The sequence below is a fragment of the Schistocerca nitens genome, unplaced genomic scaffold, assembly GCF_023898315.1.
Source record: "Schistocerca nitens isolate TAMUIC-IGC-003100 unplaced genomic scaffold, iqSchNite1.1 HiC_scaffold_460, whole genome shotgun sequence".
Lineage (NCBI taxonomy): Eukaryota > Metazoa > Arthropoda > Insecta > Orthoptera > Acrididae > Schistocerca > Schistocerca nitens.
Window position 1 is genome coordinate 307,109 of NW_026045993.1, and position 17,453 is coordinate 324,561.

Sequence of the window (17,453 nt, forward strand, 5' to 3'; positions counted from 1 at the left end):
CGACTCTCTTTGGACTTTCATCATAACTGTTTACTTTAAGTCATACTTGGCCGACCTGCACTGGCAGTGTTTACAAACTGCACAGTTGGCTCAATAAATGAATTGTTCTTGATTAAATTAAAGATTTATTGTTACTGTGGTCCAACAACTTACCGCAACAGTACAGCGCCTTACTGCCACACTGAAGGTGGTGTTATTTGTAATAGCGTATTCTTACCAATTACTTTACAATAATGAATTTAGTTAAAAACATGTTTATTATTAATGATATACGTTTCGATTATTGTTGAGTTTTCATGGAAGGAAACTCGCTTCTTGCTACACACATTAGTTTATATGAATCTCACATTGTCGCTACTGTTGTGATTTTGGTAGACTAGCGTTGTTTTTACTTCGGAGGTGTGTATTGTACTGCTAGCCTCGTCTTATCCTGTCTACCCAGTGTTGGTGGTTGAACTGCCTGGCGCGGTCCACTGGGGTTTTCCCCTTGTGGTTCCTGGCCCCGCTGTCAGCCCCTGCATCGAGTAGTGCAATCGCCTCCTCTGTGCGGCCATGCTCTGCCGCGAAGTGCAGCGGCGTGTCCCCGTCCACATTCCTGGCATTGGGGTCTGCAGAGGCCTCCTCCAGCAGCCGCACCACGGCCGGCCGGCCGCCCCATGCAGCCCAGTGCAGCGGCGTGTTCTGGACCCAGTTCCCGGCGTCCACCTCCGCGCCAGCCCCCACCAGACAGCTCGCCGCTTCCACGTGACCCTGCCAGGCTGCCCAGTGCAGCGCAGTATTCTTGTTCCCATCCGTCGCACCCACATCAGCCCCAGCTGCCAGCAGCATCTGCAGCTCTTGCACTGCCCCATCGCTAGCTGCCTTCATCAGCCTCCTTCCTTTCTCCGCTGCCGAGAGGGTCCTACACAAAACACAGAAATTCTCGTACTTTTGTTCAAACACACACTTCTGATGAAGAAACGTATCAGAGTGGTACAACTGTAACCAATTCTATAACTCATCTCTCTGACAACTGATAAATCTCCCTTCTGTGATACAGAACACTGCGAAAGTTGTTTTATATTAACGTACAGATTCACAGTTACGTCATCCTCTCAAATTCTTCATGCACTCTCCACAAAAAATTCCTACACTCCAACTCTCAAGATGCAAAGTTATCACATTTTGTCACTTTAATTCGTGATCGTTAGTTTTTTGACCTTAGAATTCAGTCGTTATAGAAGTTGTTGCCTTCCACTTCGTTCAGCCATTACTACGTCTCTGTGTGCAGCAGTCCTCTCTGAAACTTGCAAATGTGACAAATAATGCTAATGACGTCTCCTGCTATTTAAAGAGAAGTTTCTGTTATTACAGGAACAAAAGTAAACCCAATTATCAACAAGTTTCTTGACACAAACTCGTCAAACAGAGAAAGCTACTGTTAACCAGGAAACCATTTAGTAGTTACGTTTCGGATACAGCAATAATACCAAACTGGACTCCTCTACCACTACACACAATCACACTCATTGACAGATGCACATACACACAGGAACTAACACAAACAAACAAACACACACACACACAGAAACATACACATAGAGAGACAAAGAGAGAGAGAGACAAAGAGAGAGAGAGAGAGAGAGAGAAAGAGAGAGAGAAACTTTCGTCTTATATTCCTCTGGCTGTGATGCTCCTTAAGGCGACAGCGAGACCATGAGAGTAAATTAAAGTCTAATGTACTTGTCTCGATATGACAACCGTTGGAAAGTAAATCTTGTTTCCTGGGAAGTGCGGAAGTATGTAATTTACATGGGGCAATCTCGCTAGGACGGGTCTAAACGAAAATACCTACTTGCTGATACAATGCACTGTGCGGCATGTGCTCAGGGGAAGAATTTAGTAACATTTTTTGAAACTAAAGTCAATTAAGAAGTAATTATTTCCATTATTCTGGTAAATGACGTATTAAAATAATGAATCCAATATCCGCTGATCGATAAAATACATAATTCCTTTTTCTAGAAATATTTTGGGCAGACAGATTTGCAAATGTTGCTGATTCTATTGAAAATCATACAGTTGACATACTCAAAACTCATTTTATAGTTCTGATAACTGCATCAGATAATAATGGATGTTTTCTATATAGAGAGAAACAGACGTGAATCCTGAATGACTGTACAGGAACGAACAGCTCTGAAGCCCTTTTGACTCCCACAGTGCTTAACTTGGTGTGGTCCTGGTGAAGGCAGTGTATTTATGTTTGCCTCGCACACATGTTTGAGTGTGTGTGTGTGCGTGTGTGTTTTGTGTGTGTTTGTTTTGTGTGTGTGTGTGTGTGTGTGTGTGTGTGTGTGTATGTGTGTGTGTAGTCTGGTGAAGGTGTACCCACGGTGTGACACTGAATGTTTGAAGTAGTGCTACTTTGTTTTTAAATGCACAGATCACTGACAGACGTCAAAGTCACATCTCCAGATTCGAAAAACTCCTACAGATGAGAGCCAGACTCTGAGCTGTTTGGGCAATTTAATACGGAGCTGTGGAAGCTGCTTCACAAACAGGCGTTAATCTATCATTACTGGTACTTTAATGGTAATCATTTATAACCTGACCAGAATCAGTGACGATTTAAGACACTTAATCTACTACGGTTTCTCATTACTACTGAATATTTTATGGAACCCCCACTTTAATTACAGCTCGTTGCCTCATGAGTACACCCAGTGCATGATCCCCTCTCCTCCAATCCAACAGATTTTCTGGGTGGACAAGATGCTGCAATTCTATATTCTGTTAGATCAGTCGTATGTGGGCCTCTGTGCCACAAAGTGTTTCGCTGTTAAAAAATGATCCGCTACTCTGTACTCTAAATCTGTTGCTGAAGCTGCCACACACAACTTCTACAGAGCGACGAGTCTTTGCCTTTCATATGTGTGGTTATTGGGGCTGGTAGTGGTACCACGCAGCATGGGCGTGCCTCAGCTATGAACCGTTGATAGCCACCTATACTCGAGTGATCTCTGATGGGGTGTGGTGTAGCAGGCAATTTGTTGAGTGGTGTTTCTAGCACTGATATACAATGGATATGGTGGAGACCTGCCAACCATGCCCAAAATTGCATGCATGAAAATGAAAACTACACGTCATAAGCTTTCCTAGCATTTTCATATTTTTGACAAATATTACATACATATAAACTTTGTTAGTAATAATGAGTCACTCCCAATTCTTTCAGTATTTAGCAGCGGTCCTTCCACTGCCCAAAAAATTTCCTAACAGAACACAGCCAGTGGTGTGTCACTTTCTATGTAATGACAGCCTCCTCAAGACTGCCTTTAGTGTCACAATGCTACAGTACATGCAGATGTAGGATCTCAAACCATGGGACTGACTGTGCTCCCATAAATTAAAAGTTTGCTCTCTGCATATGGATTACTGTACGTAGAATACTAACAGGAAATGGGGTAACTTATGATCCACTCTGAAATGTATGAATGACTTTATAAAAAATTTGTTATACTTAACGGACTTTTAGCTGAATGATTCTCAAAACAGTGTTTTTCATTTATAATTTTGGCACACAATTTTTCCTCTCTAGTGATGAAAAATAATGTTTCGCCTCATGAAAGTAGCAGGAACACAAATCTACTATAAAAATATAATGTTATAGTAAGTAGTTTTGAGAGGCACCCGGCTGGGGCGGCCGAGCGGTTCTAGGCGCTACAGTCTGGAACCGCGTGACCGCTACTGTCACAGGTTCGAATCCTGCCACGGGCATGGATATGTGTGATGTCCTTAGGTTAGATTGGTTTAAGTAGTTCTAAGTTACAGGGGACTGATGACCTTAGAAGTTAAGTCCCATATTGCTCCAAGCCACTTGAACCATTTGAGAGACAGTATGTGCCATAAGCAATAATTGAAGTGAAATTAATCTAATGCACTAAGAAAGAAGAAGCCAATCACACTGAAAACAATGAACATGCACTGAAGTGAAATGATATCCTGGAAAACCACTCAGAAAAGTTGAACTTGCAAAGTAATGTAATAAACATTAGTGACAGTTTAAATTTTGTTTCACATCACGACCGCAAGTTAGATTTCCTGCTTAGCATGAACAGACACTTTAACAGATTTTTTACTTTCATTTTGAGAGACAGTTAATAGGATTTCTTTTCTTTAAAACAGTGATTTAGTGCATTAGTGATCAGTATATTTCGGTTTAGGAATGCACTTGAAGCCGGCCGCGGTGGTCTAGCGATTCTGGCGCTGCAGTCCGGAACCGCGGGACTGCTACGGTCGCAGGTTCGAATCCTGCCTCGGGCATGGGTGTGTGTGATGTCCTTAGGTTAGTTAGGTTTAAGTAGTTCTAAGTTCTAGGGGACTTATGACCTAAGATGTTGAGTCCCGTAGTGCTCAGAGCCATTTGAACCATTTTTTGAATGCACTTGAATTCCGTGTGTTTGTAAGTTGCTCTGTTGGTGAACATGTTTTTTCCACCATGCAGCTCCATTCATCGTTTGTCTACTATTCAGAATTGCAGGCAAAGTAAACTTGGAGGGATAGGAAACTGTATAATTTATCTGTGACGGGAACATTATCACAAATTACCTCCTACCTGCTGGCTCTGAGTTTTGTGGTCAGCAAGGGATTATTTAGATTATTCTCTGAAAAAAAAAACTGTGTCCAACTAATACTCAGAAACAGAATCTAGCTTGTGATTTATTAGATCTACATTGATCGAAGTGTATCTGCTATATGCTTCATATGGAATGAGAATGCATCTGGACATAGCAATAATTTCTTGTCTTTCCTGACGTTCAGTTCCATGGTTTGAAATCCAACATTTGCATGTCCTGTAGCATTGTGACACTAAAGATGGTCTTGAAGGTGCTGTCATTACACATAAAGGAATACACCACTGCCTGTGTTCTGTTTGGAAATGTTGTGGACAGTAGAAATACTACTGCTAAATACTTTTATCAATGGTATAAGTCTTCATGAAAGTTACCACTTGTATCTTATAAGTAATTTTTGTGTCACAGACGTCTACCCTTTCAAGCACTGACATACGGTTATGTTCCTAACTAACTCAAAGCGTATTGTAAATTGTGGGAAAATACATAAGATCCACAAGCATCCTCTCGTCTGTTACATTTATGGAGATGATATTTAGGCTAGTTTTATGAGCTGGAACTGTTTCATAGTCAATTACTGGTCTTGCTGTTCAAACGTGTGCAGTTTTCTGCAAATTTTAGTTCCTGTTGAACTGCAAACTGATTTATGAGCATTTTCCTTACATATCTTCTTCATCTTGGAAACCTGAAGTCCTTGTCATATTACGAGATGTGATTTAAAATCAGTAGCATGTGATGTTGCTGGCAGCAGACATCCCATACTAATCTGGGTATAGTGGTGTCATAAGATGCTGACTAACGATGACTGTGGATGCCTCCTTAATTATAACACTGTATATCATGTTACTCATTCATCTGTTAAATCGCATTTTGCTCACAGTCATATTAAAAATTGTTTTTCACTCAGTCATATGCATTGTCAAACCCAACTATCATTTTCGCTGGATGTGATTTACAAGCTGAGGTCTGATATAAAATATATATGTACATTCTGGCAATATATCTGACATGTTCCCAGCTATAGTACTACGAAAACTGCATTGAGCTCGATTCTTTATGAGAAGCAGTTTTAGTTGGTTGGTTGGTGTGGGGAGTAAAGGGGTCAAACTACGCTGTCATCTGTTCCTTTCCCAACATTCAAACAGCTCTCGGGTTAAAAACATTACCAAAACGATTTCGGGAAAGTAAAAGGAGAAAGACTGACTCGAAATTACACTGAAGAAGAAAACAAAAAAGGCTAACAAAAGGGGAAAACGTAAACTAAAAGAAAAAACAGTGTATGGTATCAGCATAACATAGCAGATGGCCAGGACTGGGTGATCACGACAGAAATAAAGGAAGAGCGAGCCACTCTGCAACACACTAAAACCTCCAGCCTTAAAGACAAGGCTAGACGAACTTGGACAGGGAAAATACGTACACCAAGGCTAAAAAACAGCAAAGAAAGAGTGAGGAAGAGTTAAAATAAAGGTAGATTGTGTGATAAAAATTCCCCTCACAAATAAAACGTAAAACGATGATGTCAACCGTTAAGACATTGACTCCCAACACCGTTAACAGTGTTATGGGAAGGTTAAAAGTCCACTGCAGAGCAACTAAACTAAGGCAGTCCACTGAGATGAGGACGACAGTCAAGTGGGACCTACAGCAACACTGAGGTACGTCCTAGCGACGGAGGAGGTGTCTATGAGTATGCCAGGTGCGGCCGATGTGGGGTTAGCAAAGTACAACAGACTCCCTGCGAGTAGCATGCATGGATGATTATCACAGATTCGTATTCTCCTTGACAACACATAGTTTATTTGGTGTACTGACCGTGTGTCATTCAGCATCCCAGATCCTGAAAACTTTACAGCATAAGACCAACTGGAGATCAGTCTCCAGTGGGAAGATCTCCAGAGTTGGTTTACTGGTAGCATGTTTGGTCAACCTGACAGCAAGTTCACTGTCCAGGATCCCAGCATGTCCTGGGGTCCTAATGTAGGTCACTGAATGTCCGCTGTCGCCGAGGGCACAAACGGACTGCTGGATAGTTAACAGCAAAGGGTGGTGAGGGAAGCACTGATTGAGAGCTTGTATGCTACTTAAAGAGTCACTAGAGATGACGAAGGACTCACCTGTGCAGGAATGGATATGCTGAAGAGTGCGAGAGATAACTACCAACTGTGCAGTGAAAACACTGAAGCAATCCAGCTAGGAGCTCTGTTCAGCATGTCCAACGTGAGCATAAGCGAAGCCAACAAGAGCCATTGAGCCATCTGTGTAGACTGTTTCTGAGTCCTGGAACTCACCAAGAATAGAGAAAAACTGCCATGGAGGCCACAGGTGGAACTGAGCCTTTTGGGCTTTGCCATAGGTCCAGACGAACCAGTGGCTGTGGTATGGACCACGAAGTGAACACATAGAAAAGTGATAGAAGGAAAGTGTCGAGATCAGTAAGAAGCAAACACAAACTGCAATTGGCGTCCCCAATCTGCGCTGCTGTTGTCAGGGATGGGTAGCCATATTAGGGAAAGGAGATCATAATTTGAATGGTAAGGCGAATAATGAATATGGGCAGTATAGTTCGCAAGCAACTGCTGTCACCTAATTCGCAATGGAGGAACACCAGCCTTTATTAGGACGCTGGTTTAGGAAGCTCCTGTCGCACAGTGGTGTATAGAGTCCAGCAGTTGGAATGCTGAGGGCAAAGCAGAACCACACACCAGGCATCCATAGGAAAGAAGGGACTGCAAAGTGCTTTGCACAGCTGCAGCAGTGTAGGGCGATCAGCACCCAATTCGTTGTTGTGCAGGCATTGAATAACATTAACATGCTGCCAGCACATTTTGTTAAGCTGACGAAGATGGGGAAGCCAAGTTAAAAAAGTATAAAAGACCAGTCCCAAAAAGCAGAACGTCTCCACTACATTAAGTAGTTGGTCATCAAGGTAAAGTTCCTGATGGAGATGGCAGTACAACAAAAACAGAAGGGCATGACACAAGTCTTGGCAGCTGAAAACTGAAACCTGTGAGTGAGGACCCACTGCTACACCTTTTGTATGACTTCCAGCAGTCGACGTTCAGCCACCAACAGAAGAGGAGCAAAGGGAAATACAAAAATCATCTGCATATAGGTGGGGAGATATTGAGGACCATTAACGATGATTAAAAAGATTGGAACGCTCAGGACTCAGCCATTTGGGACCCCATTCTCTTGGGTGTGAAGCGAACAGTGTGAGGCACCAGCTCGAGCTCAGAAATGCGTAGCGACAAAAAGTTCCGTATAAAAATCGGGAGCGGGCCCCAAAGACACCACTCACGCAGAATAGAGAGGATGTGGTGTCGCCAGGTGATATTGTAGGCTTTCGTCAGACCAAAAAAGGCGGAAATCAGGTGCTGACGCCAGGAGAAGGCCAATCAGATGGCAGTCTCCGGGTAGAGTAAGTTGTCAGTGGTGGAGCGAACTCGCCAAAAACCGCCCTGGGAGGGAGCCAGAAGACGCTGAGACTTGAGGAGCCAACACAACGGCCAGCTCACCATACATTCAAGCAGCTTGCACAGAACGTTGGTGAGGCTGATAGGACGATAACAGCCCAAATCTAGCAGGTTCTTACCAGGCTTTAGCACTGGGATGATCATACTTAACTGGCAGTGCGATGGGGAGTCGCCATCGCTCAAGATTCAGTTGATGATGGCAAGGAAGTGGCGCTGATAATCCACTCACAGACATTTAAGCTTTTGGGAATGGATGTAGTCTGCCCCAGGGGTTGAGTCAGGAGAATCGGCAAGGGTCCTGAGCAATTCCCACTCACTGAAGGGAGCACTATATGTCTCGGATTGGTGTGGAGCGAGAGATAGGAATTGTCGTTTCACCACGATTTAATTGTCAGATGCAGAGATGCGAAGATAATGATCCACAAGACATTCTGCAATTACATGTGGATCGGCATATACAGCTCCATCTGTCGAAATTCCATGTATACCTGAAGGAGTCTCATATCTGTAAAGGCATCTGAGCTTGGTCCAGACCTGGGAAGGAGAGGTTTTTGTGCCAGTGGTGGAGATGTATCGTTCCCAATAGTCCCATCATTCAATGATCTGACAGACCTGGACACAATGCATTTTGAGGGCAATGAGGTGCTCTAGAAATCAATGGCGCTTATGATGTTGAAGGGCCCACCTACAGTCTCTAATGGCCACAGCGATTTTGAGTGACCACCAAGGCACTGACTAACACTGGGACAACCTGAGGAACAAGGGATTCAAGATTCAGCTTGGGCAACAATGGTAGTAATGGTGGTACCATGCAAAGGAGATTCAACAGTTGTAGTGCCCTTGAAAGCATCCCATTCAGCCTTGGTAAGAGCCCATATGGGCAAGTGTCCAGGCGATGCTGGGGTAGGGACAGAAAGAGTGGAAAGTGGTCACTACCACACAAGTTGCCATGAGATCTCCAGTGGATATAAAGGAGCAGACCAGGACAGCAAACCAAGGGATCAATGGCTCAGTATGTGTCAGATGCCACACTAAAGTGAATGGGGGCACCTGTAATGAGGAGGCAAAAGCCGAGGTGAGTTAGTAGATCCTCGACAGTCTTACCACACCAGCAATCTTGGTTCCACCCCAAACAAGGTTGTCGTTGTTGTGGTCTTCAGTCCTGAGACTGGTTTGATGCAGCTCTCCATGCTACTCTATCCTGTGCAAGCTTCTTCATCTCCCAGTACCTACTGCAACCTACATCCTTCTGAATCTGCTCAGTGTATTCATCTCTTGGTCTCCCTTTACGACTTTTACCCTCCACGCTGCCGTCCAATGCTAAATTTGTGATCCCTTGATGCCTCAAAACATGTCCTACCAACCGATCCCTTCTTCTAGTCAAGTTGTGCCACAAACTTCTCTTCTCCCCAATCCTATTCAATACCTCCTCATTAGTTACGTTATCTACCCACCTTCTCTTCAGCATTCTTCTGTAGCACCACATTTCGAAAGCTTCTATTCTCTTCTTGTCCAAACTAGTTATCGTCCATGTTTCACTTCCATACATGGCTACACTCCATACAAATACTTTCAGAAACGACTTCCTGACACTTATATCAATTCTCGATGTTAACAAATTTCTCTTCTTCAGAAACGATTTCCTTGCCATTGCCAGTCTACATTTTATATCCTCTCTACTTCGACCATCATTAGTTATTTTCCTCCCTAAATAGCAAAACTCCTTTACTACTTTAAGTGTCTCATTTCCTAATCTAATTCCCTCAGCCTCACCCGATTTAATTTGACTACATTCCATTATCCTCATTTTGCTTTTGTTGATGTTCATCTTATATCCTGCTTTCAAGATACTGTCCATTCCGTTCAACTGCATTTCCAAGTCCTTTGCTGTCTCTGACAGAATTATAATGTCATCGGCGAACCTCAAAGTTTTTACTTCTTCTCCATGAATTTTAATACCTACTCCGAATTTTTCTTTTGTTTCCTTTACTGCTTGCTCAATATACAGATTGAATAACATCGGGGAGAGGCTACAACCCTGTCTCACTCCTTTCCCAACCACTACTTCCCTTTCATGCCACTCGACTCCTATAACTGCCATCTGGTTTCTGTATAAATTGTAAATAGCCTTTCGCTCCCTGTATTTTACCCCTGCCACCTTCAAAATTTGAAAGAGAGTATTCCAGTTAACATTGTCAAAAGCTTTCTCTAAGTCTACAAATGCTAGAAACGTAGGTTTTGCCTTTTCTTAATCTTTTCTTCTAAGATAAGTCGTAAGGTTAGTATTCCCTCACGTGTTCCAACATTTCTACGGAATCCAAACTGATCTTCCCTGAGGTCGGCTTCTACCAGTTTTTCCATTCGTCTGTAAAGAATTCGCGTTAGTATTTTGCAGCTGTGACTTATTAAACTGATAGTTCGGTAATTTTCACATCTGTCAACACCTGCTTTCTTTGGGATTGGAATTATTATATTCTTCTTGAAGTCTGAGGGTATTTCGCCTGTCTCATACATCTTGCTCACCAGATGGTAGAGTTTTGTCATGACTGGCTCGCCCAAGGCCATCAGTAGTTCTAATGGAATGTTATCTACTCCCGGGGCCTTGTTTCGACTCAGGTCTTTCAGAGCTCTGTCAAACTCTTCACGCAGTATCTTATCTCCCATTTCGTCTTCATCTACATCCTCTTCCATTTCCATAATATTGTCCTCAAGTACATCGCCCTTGTATAAACCCTCTAATACTCCTTCCACCTTTCTGCCTTCCCTTCTTTGCTTAGAACTGGGTTGCCATCTGAGCTCTTGATATTCATACAAGTGGCTCTCTTCTCTCCAAAGGTCTCTTTAATTTTCCTGTAGGCAGTATCTATATTACCCCTAGTGAGACAGGCCTCTACATCCTTACATTTGTCCTCTAGCCATCCCTGCTTAGCCATTTTACACTTCCTGTCGATCTCATTTTTGATACGTTTGTATTCCTTTTTGCCTGCTTCATTTACTGCATTTTTATATTTTCTCCTTTCATCAATTAAATTCAATATCTCTTCTGTTACCCAAGGATTTCTACTAGCCCACGTCTTTTTACCTACTTGGTCGTCTGCTGCCTTCACTACTTCATCCCTCAGAGCTACCCATTCTTCTTCTACTGTATTTCTTTCCCCCATTCCTGTCAATTGTTCCCTTATGCTCTCCCTGAAACTCTCTACAACCTCTGGTTCTTTCAGTTTATCCAGGTCCCATCTCCTTAAATTCCCACCTTTTTGCAGTTTCTTCAGTTTCAATCTGCAGTTCATAACCAATAGGTTGTGGTCAGAATCCACATCTTCTCCTGGAAATGTCTTACAATTTAAAACCTGGTTCCTAAATCTCTGTCTTACCATTATATAATCTATCTGATACCTTTTAGTATCTCCAGGATTCTTCCAGGTATATAACCTTCTTTCATGATTCTTGAACCAAGTGTTAGCTATGATTAAGTTGTGCTCTGTGCAAAATTCTACAAGGCAGCTTCCTCTTTCATTTCTTCTCCCCAACCCATATTCACCTACTATGTTTCCTTCTCTCCCTTTTCCTACTGACGAATTCCAGTCACCCATGACTATTAAATTTTCGTCTCCCTTCACTACCTGAATAATTTCTTTTATCTCGTCATACATTTCATCAATTTCTTCACCATCTGCAGAGCTAGTTGGCATATAAACTTGTACTACTGTAGTAGGCATGGGCTTTGTGTCTATCTTGGCCACAATATTGCGTTCACTATGCTGTTTGTAGTAGCTAACCCGCACTCCTATTTTTTTATTCATTATTAAACCTACTCCTGCATTACCCCTATTTGATTTTGTATTTATAACCCTGTAATCACCTGACCAAAAGTCTTGTTCCTCCTGCCACTGAACTTCACTAATTCCCACTATATCTAACTTTAACCTATCCATTTCCCTTTTTAAATTTTCTAATCTACCTGCCTGATTAAGGGATCTGACATTCCACACTCCAATCCGTAGAACGCCAGTTTTCTTCCTCCTGATAACGACGTCCTCTTGAGTAGTCCCCGCCCGGAGATCCGAATGGGGGACTATTTTACCTCCGGAATATTTTACCCAAGAGGACGCCATCATCAAACAAAGTTAGGGGCATTAAAATCACCCAGAAGTAGGAAAAGTGGGGGTGGAGGCGAGAGATGAGAAATTAGTGCAGCTAATACATGGTGCAACACTTCACCGTCTGGAGGGACTTATATCTTGCTGATGGTAATTTCCTGCATTGTCCTCACAGTTTCCAAAAGTGTTTCAAGGGGGAATAGGTTCGCTACAGACATAGACATAGATGCAGACTCCACCTCGCAGTCTGTCACAGTCAGTACAATTTTTGTAGTACCCCTGTCAGGCACAAAGAGCTGGGGTCCAAATCACAGGAAACAACGTTTCTTGAAAAGCAATGCAAAACGCAAGTCTAATGCTTAAAAGTTGTCATGATTCAGCGAGGTGGGAGAAAAAACCGCCACAGTTCCACTGGAGCAATAGGTTGTCAGTCATTTGGGAACACATGAAGGGATCAAGGAGACAGTTTATGCCTCAGTGTGACCATGAGTGCTGGTATCCAGGACTTGCGTCTGAAGCGTCAGCACGATATAGGACCTTGAGCGATTCTACAATCTGCCCCTCGTCCTCAGACCTGGAACTGCTAGGGACTGGTGGTGTTAGGACCACTGGTGACCCATGGTAAAGTTAGCTTTGAAACGCGCTCCACAGCACGTAGCGTCAAGCAGTTGCCCTCCGTTTTCTGGCGGTGGCGCCGTTGTCGCAATTGAAGGCTTCGGTGTCTCCCTCTAGAGGGAAAGGGGAAAAGTGGACTGTTCGCGTCGGTTTAAGATGTGGCTGTATGGGCTCTTGTGGAGAGTTGGCAGTTGCGGCATGAAGAAGCACTGTGAGACTTAGCATCTGATATCAATCCCCTAGAACGTAGAACTACTTAAACCTAACTAACCTAAGGACATCACACACATCCATGCCCGAGGCAGGATTCGAGCCTGCGATCATAGCAGTCGCGCGGTTCCGGACTGAAGTGCCAAGTACCGTTCGGCCACCGCGGCCGGCCACCTGCGGGTTTATTCGACTGTTAGCCTCTGCTATGTCTGTGAAAGTCTAAGGCACCAATGGTTGTACTGTTTAAAATGCAGGGCACTAAGACCTGATTCATTTTCTCGCCTGCCATAACTAGTATTACTAGACTCACATGTAAAAGGTACTCTAAGAAAGAAGAAAAAATTCCTTTTTCCTCGTGGTAAGAAGTAGTCAATTGCATAAGGAATTCCTGCTCATCTGGAAGCTCTGACTTACGTAAATTTGTGTTTATATATATATATATATATATATATATATATATATATATATATATATATGGCTATAATCAAGCAAGGTTGTTAATGAAACTTCCTGGCAGATTAAAACTGTGTGCCGGACCGAGACTCGAACTCGGGACCTTTGCCTTTCGCGGGCAAGTGCTCTACCAACTGAGCTACCCGAGCACGACTCACGCCTCGTCCTCACAGCTTTACTTCTACCAGTACCTCGTCTCCTACATTCCAAACTTTACAGAAGCTCTTCTGCGAACCTTGCAGAAGATTCAGTATAACTGTCACCCTTATTTAGCCTTCCTGTGCATAATTCTGATTAAATTTATGTGTGTGTTATCTCTACATTTACACAACACTGTGCTCTCGAAAATTATGGACTATTGTTTTGTAAGAGTGGAGGTGCCGTCTGATAGCGAGCCAGATGTGTTCCATCAGGTTGACACCATGCAAATTATGTGGACGAGACAAGACGAGTTCAGTATCATTCTCCTCCACTCACTGTACCACAATCCTCTCTTCGTGACAGGGTCATCGTCGTTGAGGAAGACATAAAGCGTGAAAATGTACAGGTTATCTGCATTAGTGTACAGGTAATCCTCAGCTGTCATGGTGGCATCGGTTACAGATGTCATGTAAGCCCAGATGATTACACCCACCCCATAGTCCAGCTCTCACTGTCCAGCATATATGTTGTGCATCTTTTGGGTAACTATTCACCTGGATGATGGCATGTCTGGAGATTGCCATCAGCATAATGTAACCAAAAGAACATGATTCATCCTACCAGACCATACGTTTCTAGTGATCCACTGTCCAGTCTCGATGAGCCTGCTCCCACTACAGTGGTAATGACTGTTCTGGTGTAACCACTGGCGCCAGAACGAAGACAAAGAACGCAAGACCAGAGAAGGCAGTGAAACGACATGGGCCAATGGTGCACTGATTAGGACCGCACCATGACTGGAGTGACAACTGCAAGAAATGAATATAGGCGCCGCTCCTGCCAGCCTCGGCCAGACATTAGTGGACAGCATTAGCATGGCCTAGCAGAGACTGCTACGAGAACTGATATTTGTGATCAACAAACTGAGAGACATACTTGCCTGAACATTGCATATTGCACTAGACTAATTTATATTGCATTTCGCCCATCGCTTGCGACTCCTTTTTACATTAAAGTTAAGTATTGTCAATCTGCTTTAACGAAGTAAAACTATTAAAGTTATTTGCTTGAATTGTTGTATAGCATTCTGAGAACGAAGCATCCATTAGGCACCCTACACGAGACGAGAGGACAAGATCCAACAATGATGCTTTAATTCTGTCCACAGGCAAACTTGTTTCAGGTCATATAGTATGAATATTCACATTCAACAACTTGTGTCAAGCTTTGTCCTGCGAACCACTTGTGCCGGCACCAGAATTATACTGTGTCGCCAGATCTGCAACAAATCACCACTTGCCCTGCTGTACAAACCTCTGACCTCGGTGTTCTGAGATGAGTTGTGGGCGCTCGACACATCACTATCTGCTCTTGGTTTCACTGATTTCCAGCCACTTTCTCTAGATGCCGAAGACACTGGCACGTTCGAAGCCTCTCCGTTTCTGAGGTTATCATTCGTAGGCACTTAGTCTTTCATAGCTTGTGATCTTTTATGTAAGGTGTTTTACGCGTTCGCACAGCTGTCAGCGAGAAAGGTCTTAACTTTCATCTACCTGTACATTATTGGAATCATGCATAACAAAAGTCTTCCTCGACACACGTTCTGCTCTCTTCTTGATGTACTTACTAACACAATTCTCGACCATTCTTTTAAATTCTGTCGTAATTTGTTTTGTGTTCTGTTCTAACATTTGTTTCCTTCTCAAGTAGTTCCCTCATCGCTTTTTGATATTTTATTGGGACTGCGTCCCTCAAGCTTTCGTAACTCTATAAATTGGTATAATTCCTTTTCTGTTACGTACTTTACCGAAATTCCACTAATTTTGAATATACTACATACAATATATTTTAAAGTATTTCCTCGACAGTATGTACACTGTGTTTAACAATATCGTATGTTTTGCGGTGTGCATGTTTGCTTGTCACCTCAAGCAGAGAGGTACCTGGCATTTCTACAGATTCTCGCTGTGGTCTGTCTCTTTAATAATTTTTTCGATTCTTTCTTCTCGTTGGCTGTTAGCATGCACCTCTTTTTGTGTTACATCACCTGCATTACTTTCATGCACGACATTTGGCAAATGCTTGTCAGTTTCCAGTTCGTGATGTAACTTCAGAATAAGTGTTCTGTCTTCCATGATTACGTATTACTGTGTGTGTATAGTCCACCTATGGCGTACGAGGCTTTTAAATGTAAATTGGATCCACAGTTTATGCATGCCCATGGCTGACTGTCCTGGTTCACCAAAGCACGAAGTACTGGAATCTCTGTGGAGCAGGCGTTGTGTTTCCTTAAATTCACTTACGGACTTTGTACCAAAATATATACTTTACAAAAGTTCTTTCGCTCCCATATATTATCCCCTTGAATAATAAAGAAATTCTTATGTCACACAATATCTTATTGTATTACACCTTAATTATATTAAGAAGGCATGTTGAACACTGTCATTGTTGCTAATTGTGGGCATGTATACGCATTGTTCACGTGCAAAATTCATTGTCTTTGACTTTAACAGTAAGTGCATTGGCAATGAAATCAGTACATGGCCCTGTGCATGCGCTACAAACATATGACACAGCTTTCTTGGAAGCCTTACTATGCTTCGCAGCAGGTGCATAAACACACTGCCTGTGTCCAGTGGCCTATAGAAGCACAGTGAGGCTAGGACAGAGGAGCATGCTACTCAGAATGCTGCGTGCTTTTGGCACCACGTCAGTAGAAGCCTTGTGTGTGGATCTGGGGTCTTGCCGCATTGACGTCATTATCTACCACAGAGCGGTGGTGTGCTGGGTCAAGAGGGGTACACACTACAAGATTCCACGAATAACAGGAGAAAACATTGTAGACATGAGTCAATTAAATAACTGCCACCTTGACACCTGAAAAATGGGCTGGGAGATGACCGACAAAGGTCATCGTGTTTTCTCCGTCTTCCACAATTTACAGGTACAGCTTCATCACAAGCATACGGATCCACCCATGCCATTGTTCACATTGCGACTGGGCTTGAACGGAGTGGGCCTTAGCTAAAGTACTACATGCACGTGTGGGGCATATAGGTCTCCTGAACATGTGACATTACATTCAACACCCTCACACATATAAGATCTGTAACAGAGCATAACGACATCAAAGAAATGCTACGAGACCCACACAAATAGTGTGCTCTAAGCAACGCAACTGTTAATGTTTCAAGAACACTGCACGAAATCTACAGACGAGGGAACTCATATGGCAGATCTCAGACAAGCACATAACAACCACAACAACACGATCCTTGGGAGGACACAAACTCAGACACATCACAGACATTGATGTAGATGCGGGCACAGAAAATGACACAAGCACAGCAATAACATCATATTATAAGAGGTTCAATAGCTAAAACAGACAAAAAAAGATAACTATCAGAAAGGAGGCATCGCATGTGATTTTTTCATTTACCTGATATGAATTTTCAATACAACAGTTAAAAACGGGAAGGAAAACGACTAATTGAAGAACTGAGACACTCATTACATCTAAGGAATATGCTATATGGTGAGGCAAATCTTCAAGTTTAAGTTCTGTGGTTCCACTCCAGCCTATGACACTGCTTAAAGATAAAAACATCATGCTCACAAACATACAAGATAACAGCACACATACGACATGTATATGGGTAACTACATCTAGCCATTGCAACACAACTAGTGCAATAGTACACCCTAGATAAGATCTAATAAGTGTCACTACTCCATAGACAGTATAAACAAATACACTCGCAGTCACTCATGATATATTTCATTTAGTAACGTTTCTGCCAAGGCCCTCCCACATGGAATGGCAAGCACACAAATCA

The 17,453-nt window shown here is 42.9% G+C and overlaps 1 protein-coding gene across 3 annotated transcripts in view; it reads right to left on the reverse strand.

Moving 5' to 3' along the window:
• Positions 1-238: 238 nt before the first annotated feature.
• Positions 239-17,453, reverse strand: part of LOC126232151 (ankyrin repeat domain-containing protein 65-like) — a 54,359-nt gene continuing 37,144 nt past the window's right edge. For all 3 annotated transcript variants that reach the window (XM_049942456.1, XM_049942457.1, XM_049942455.1), the window contains one exon: positions 239-901. In XM_049942456.1, the coding sequence (XP_049798413.1) occupies positions 415-901 (487 nt within the window). In that variant the 3' untranslated portion in view covers positions 239-414. The remainder of the gene's footprint in view (positions 902-17,453) is intronic.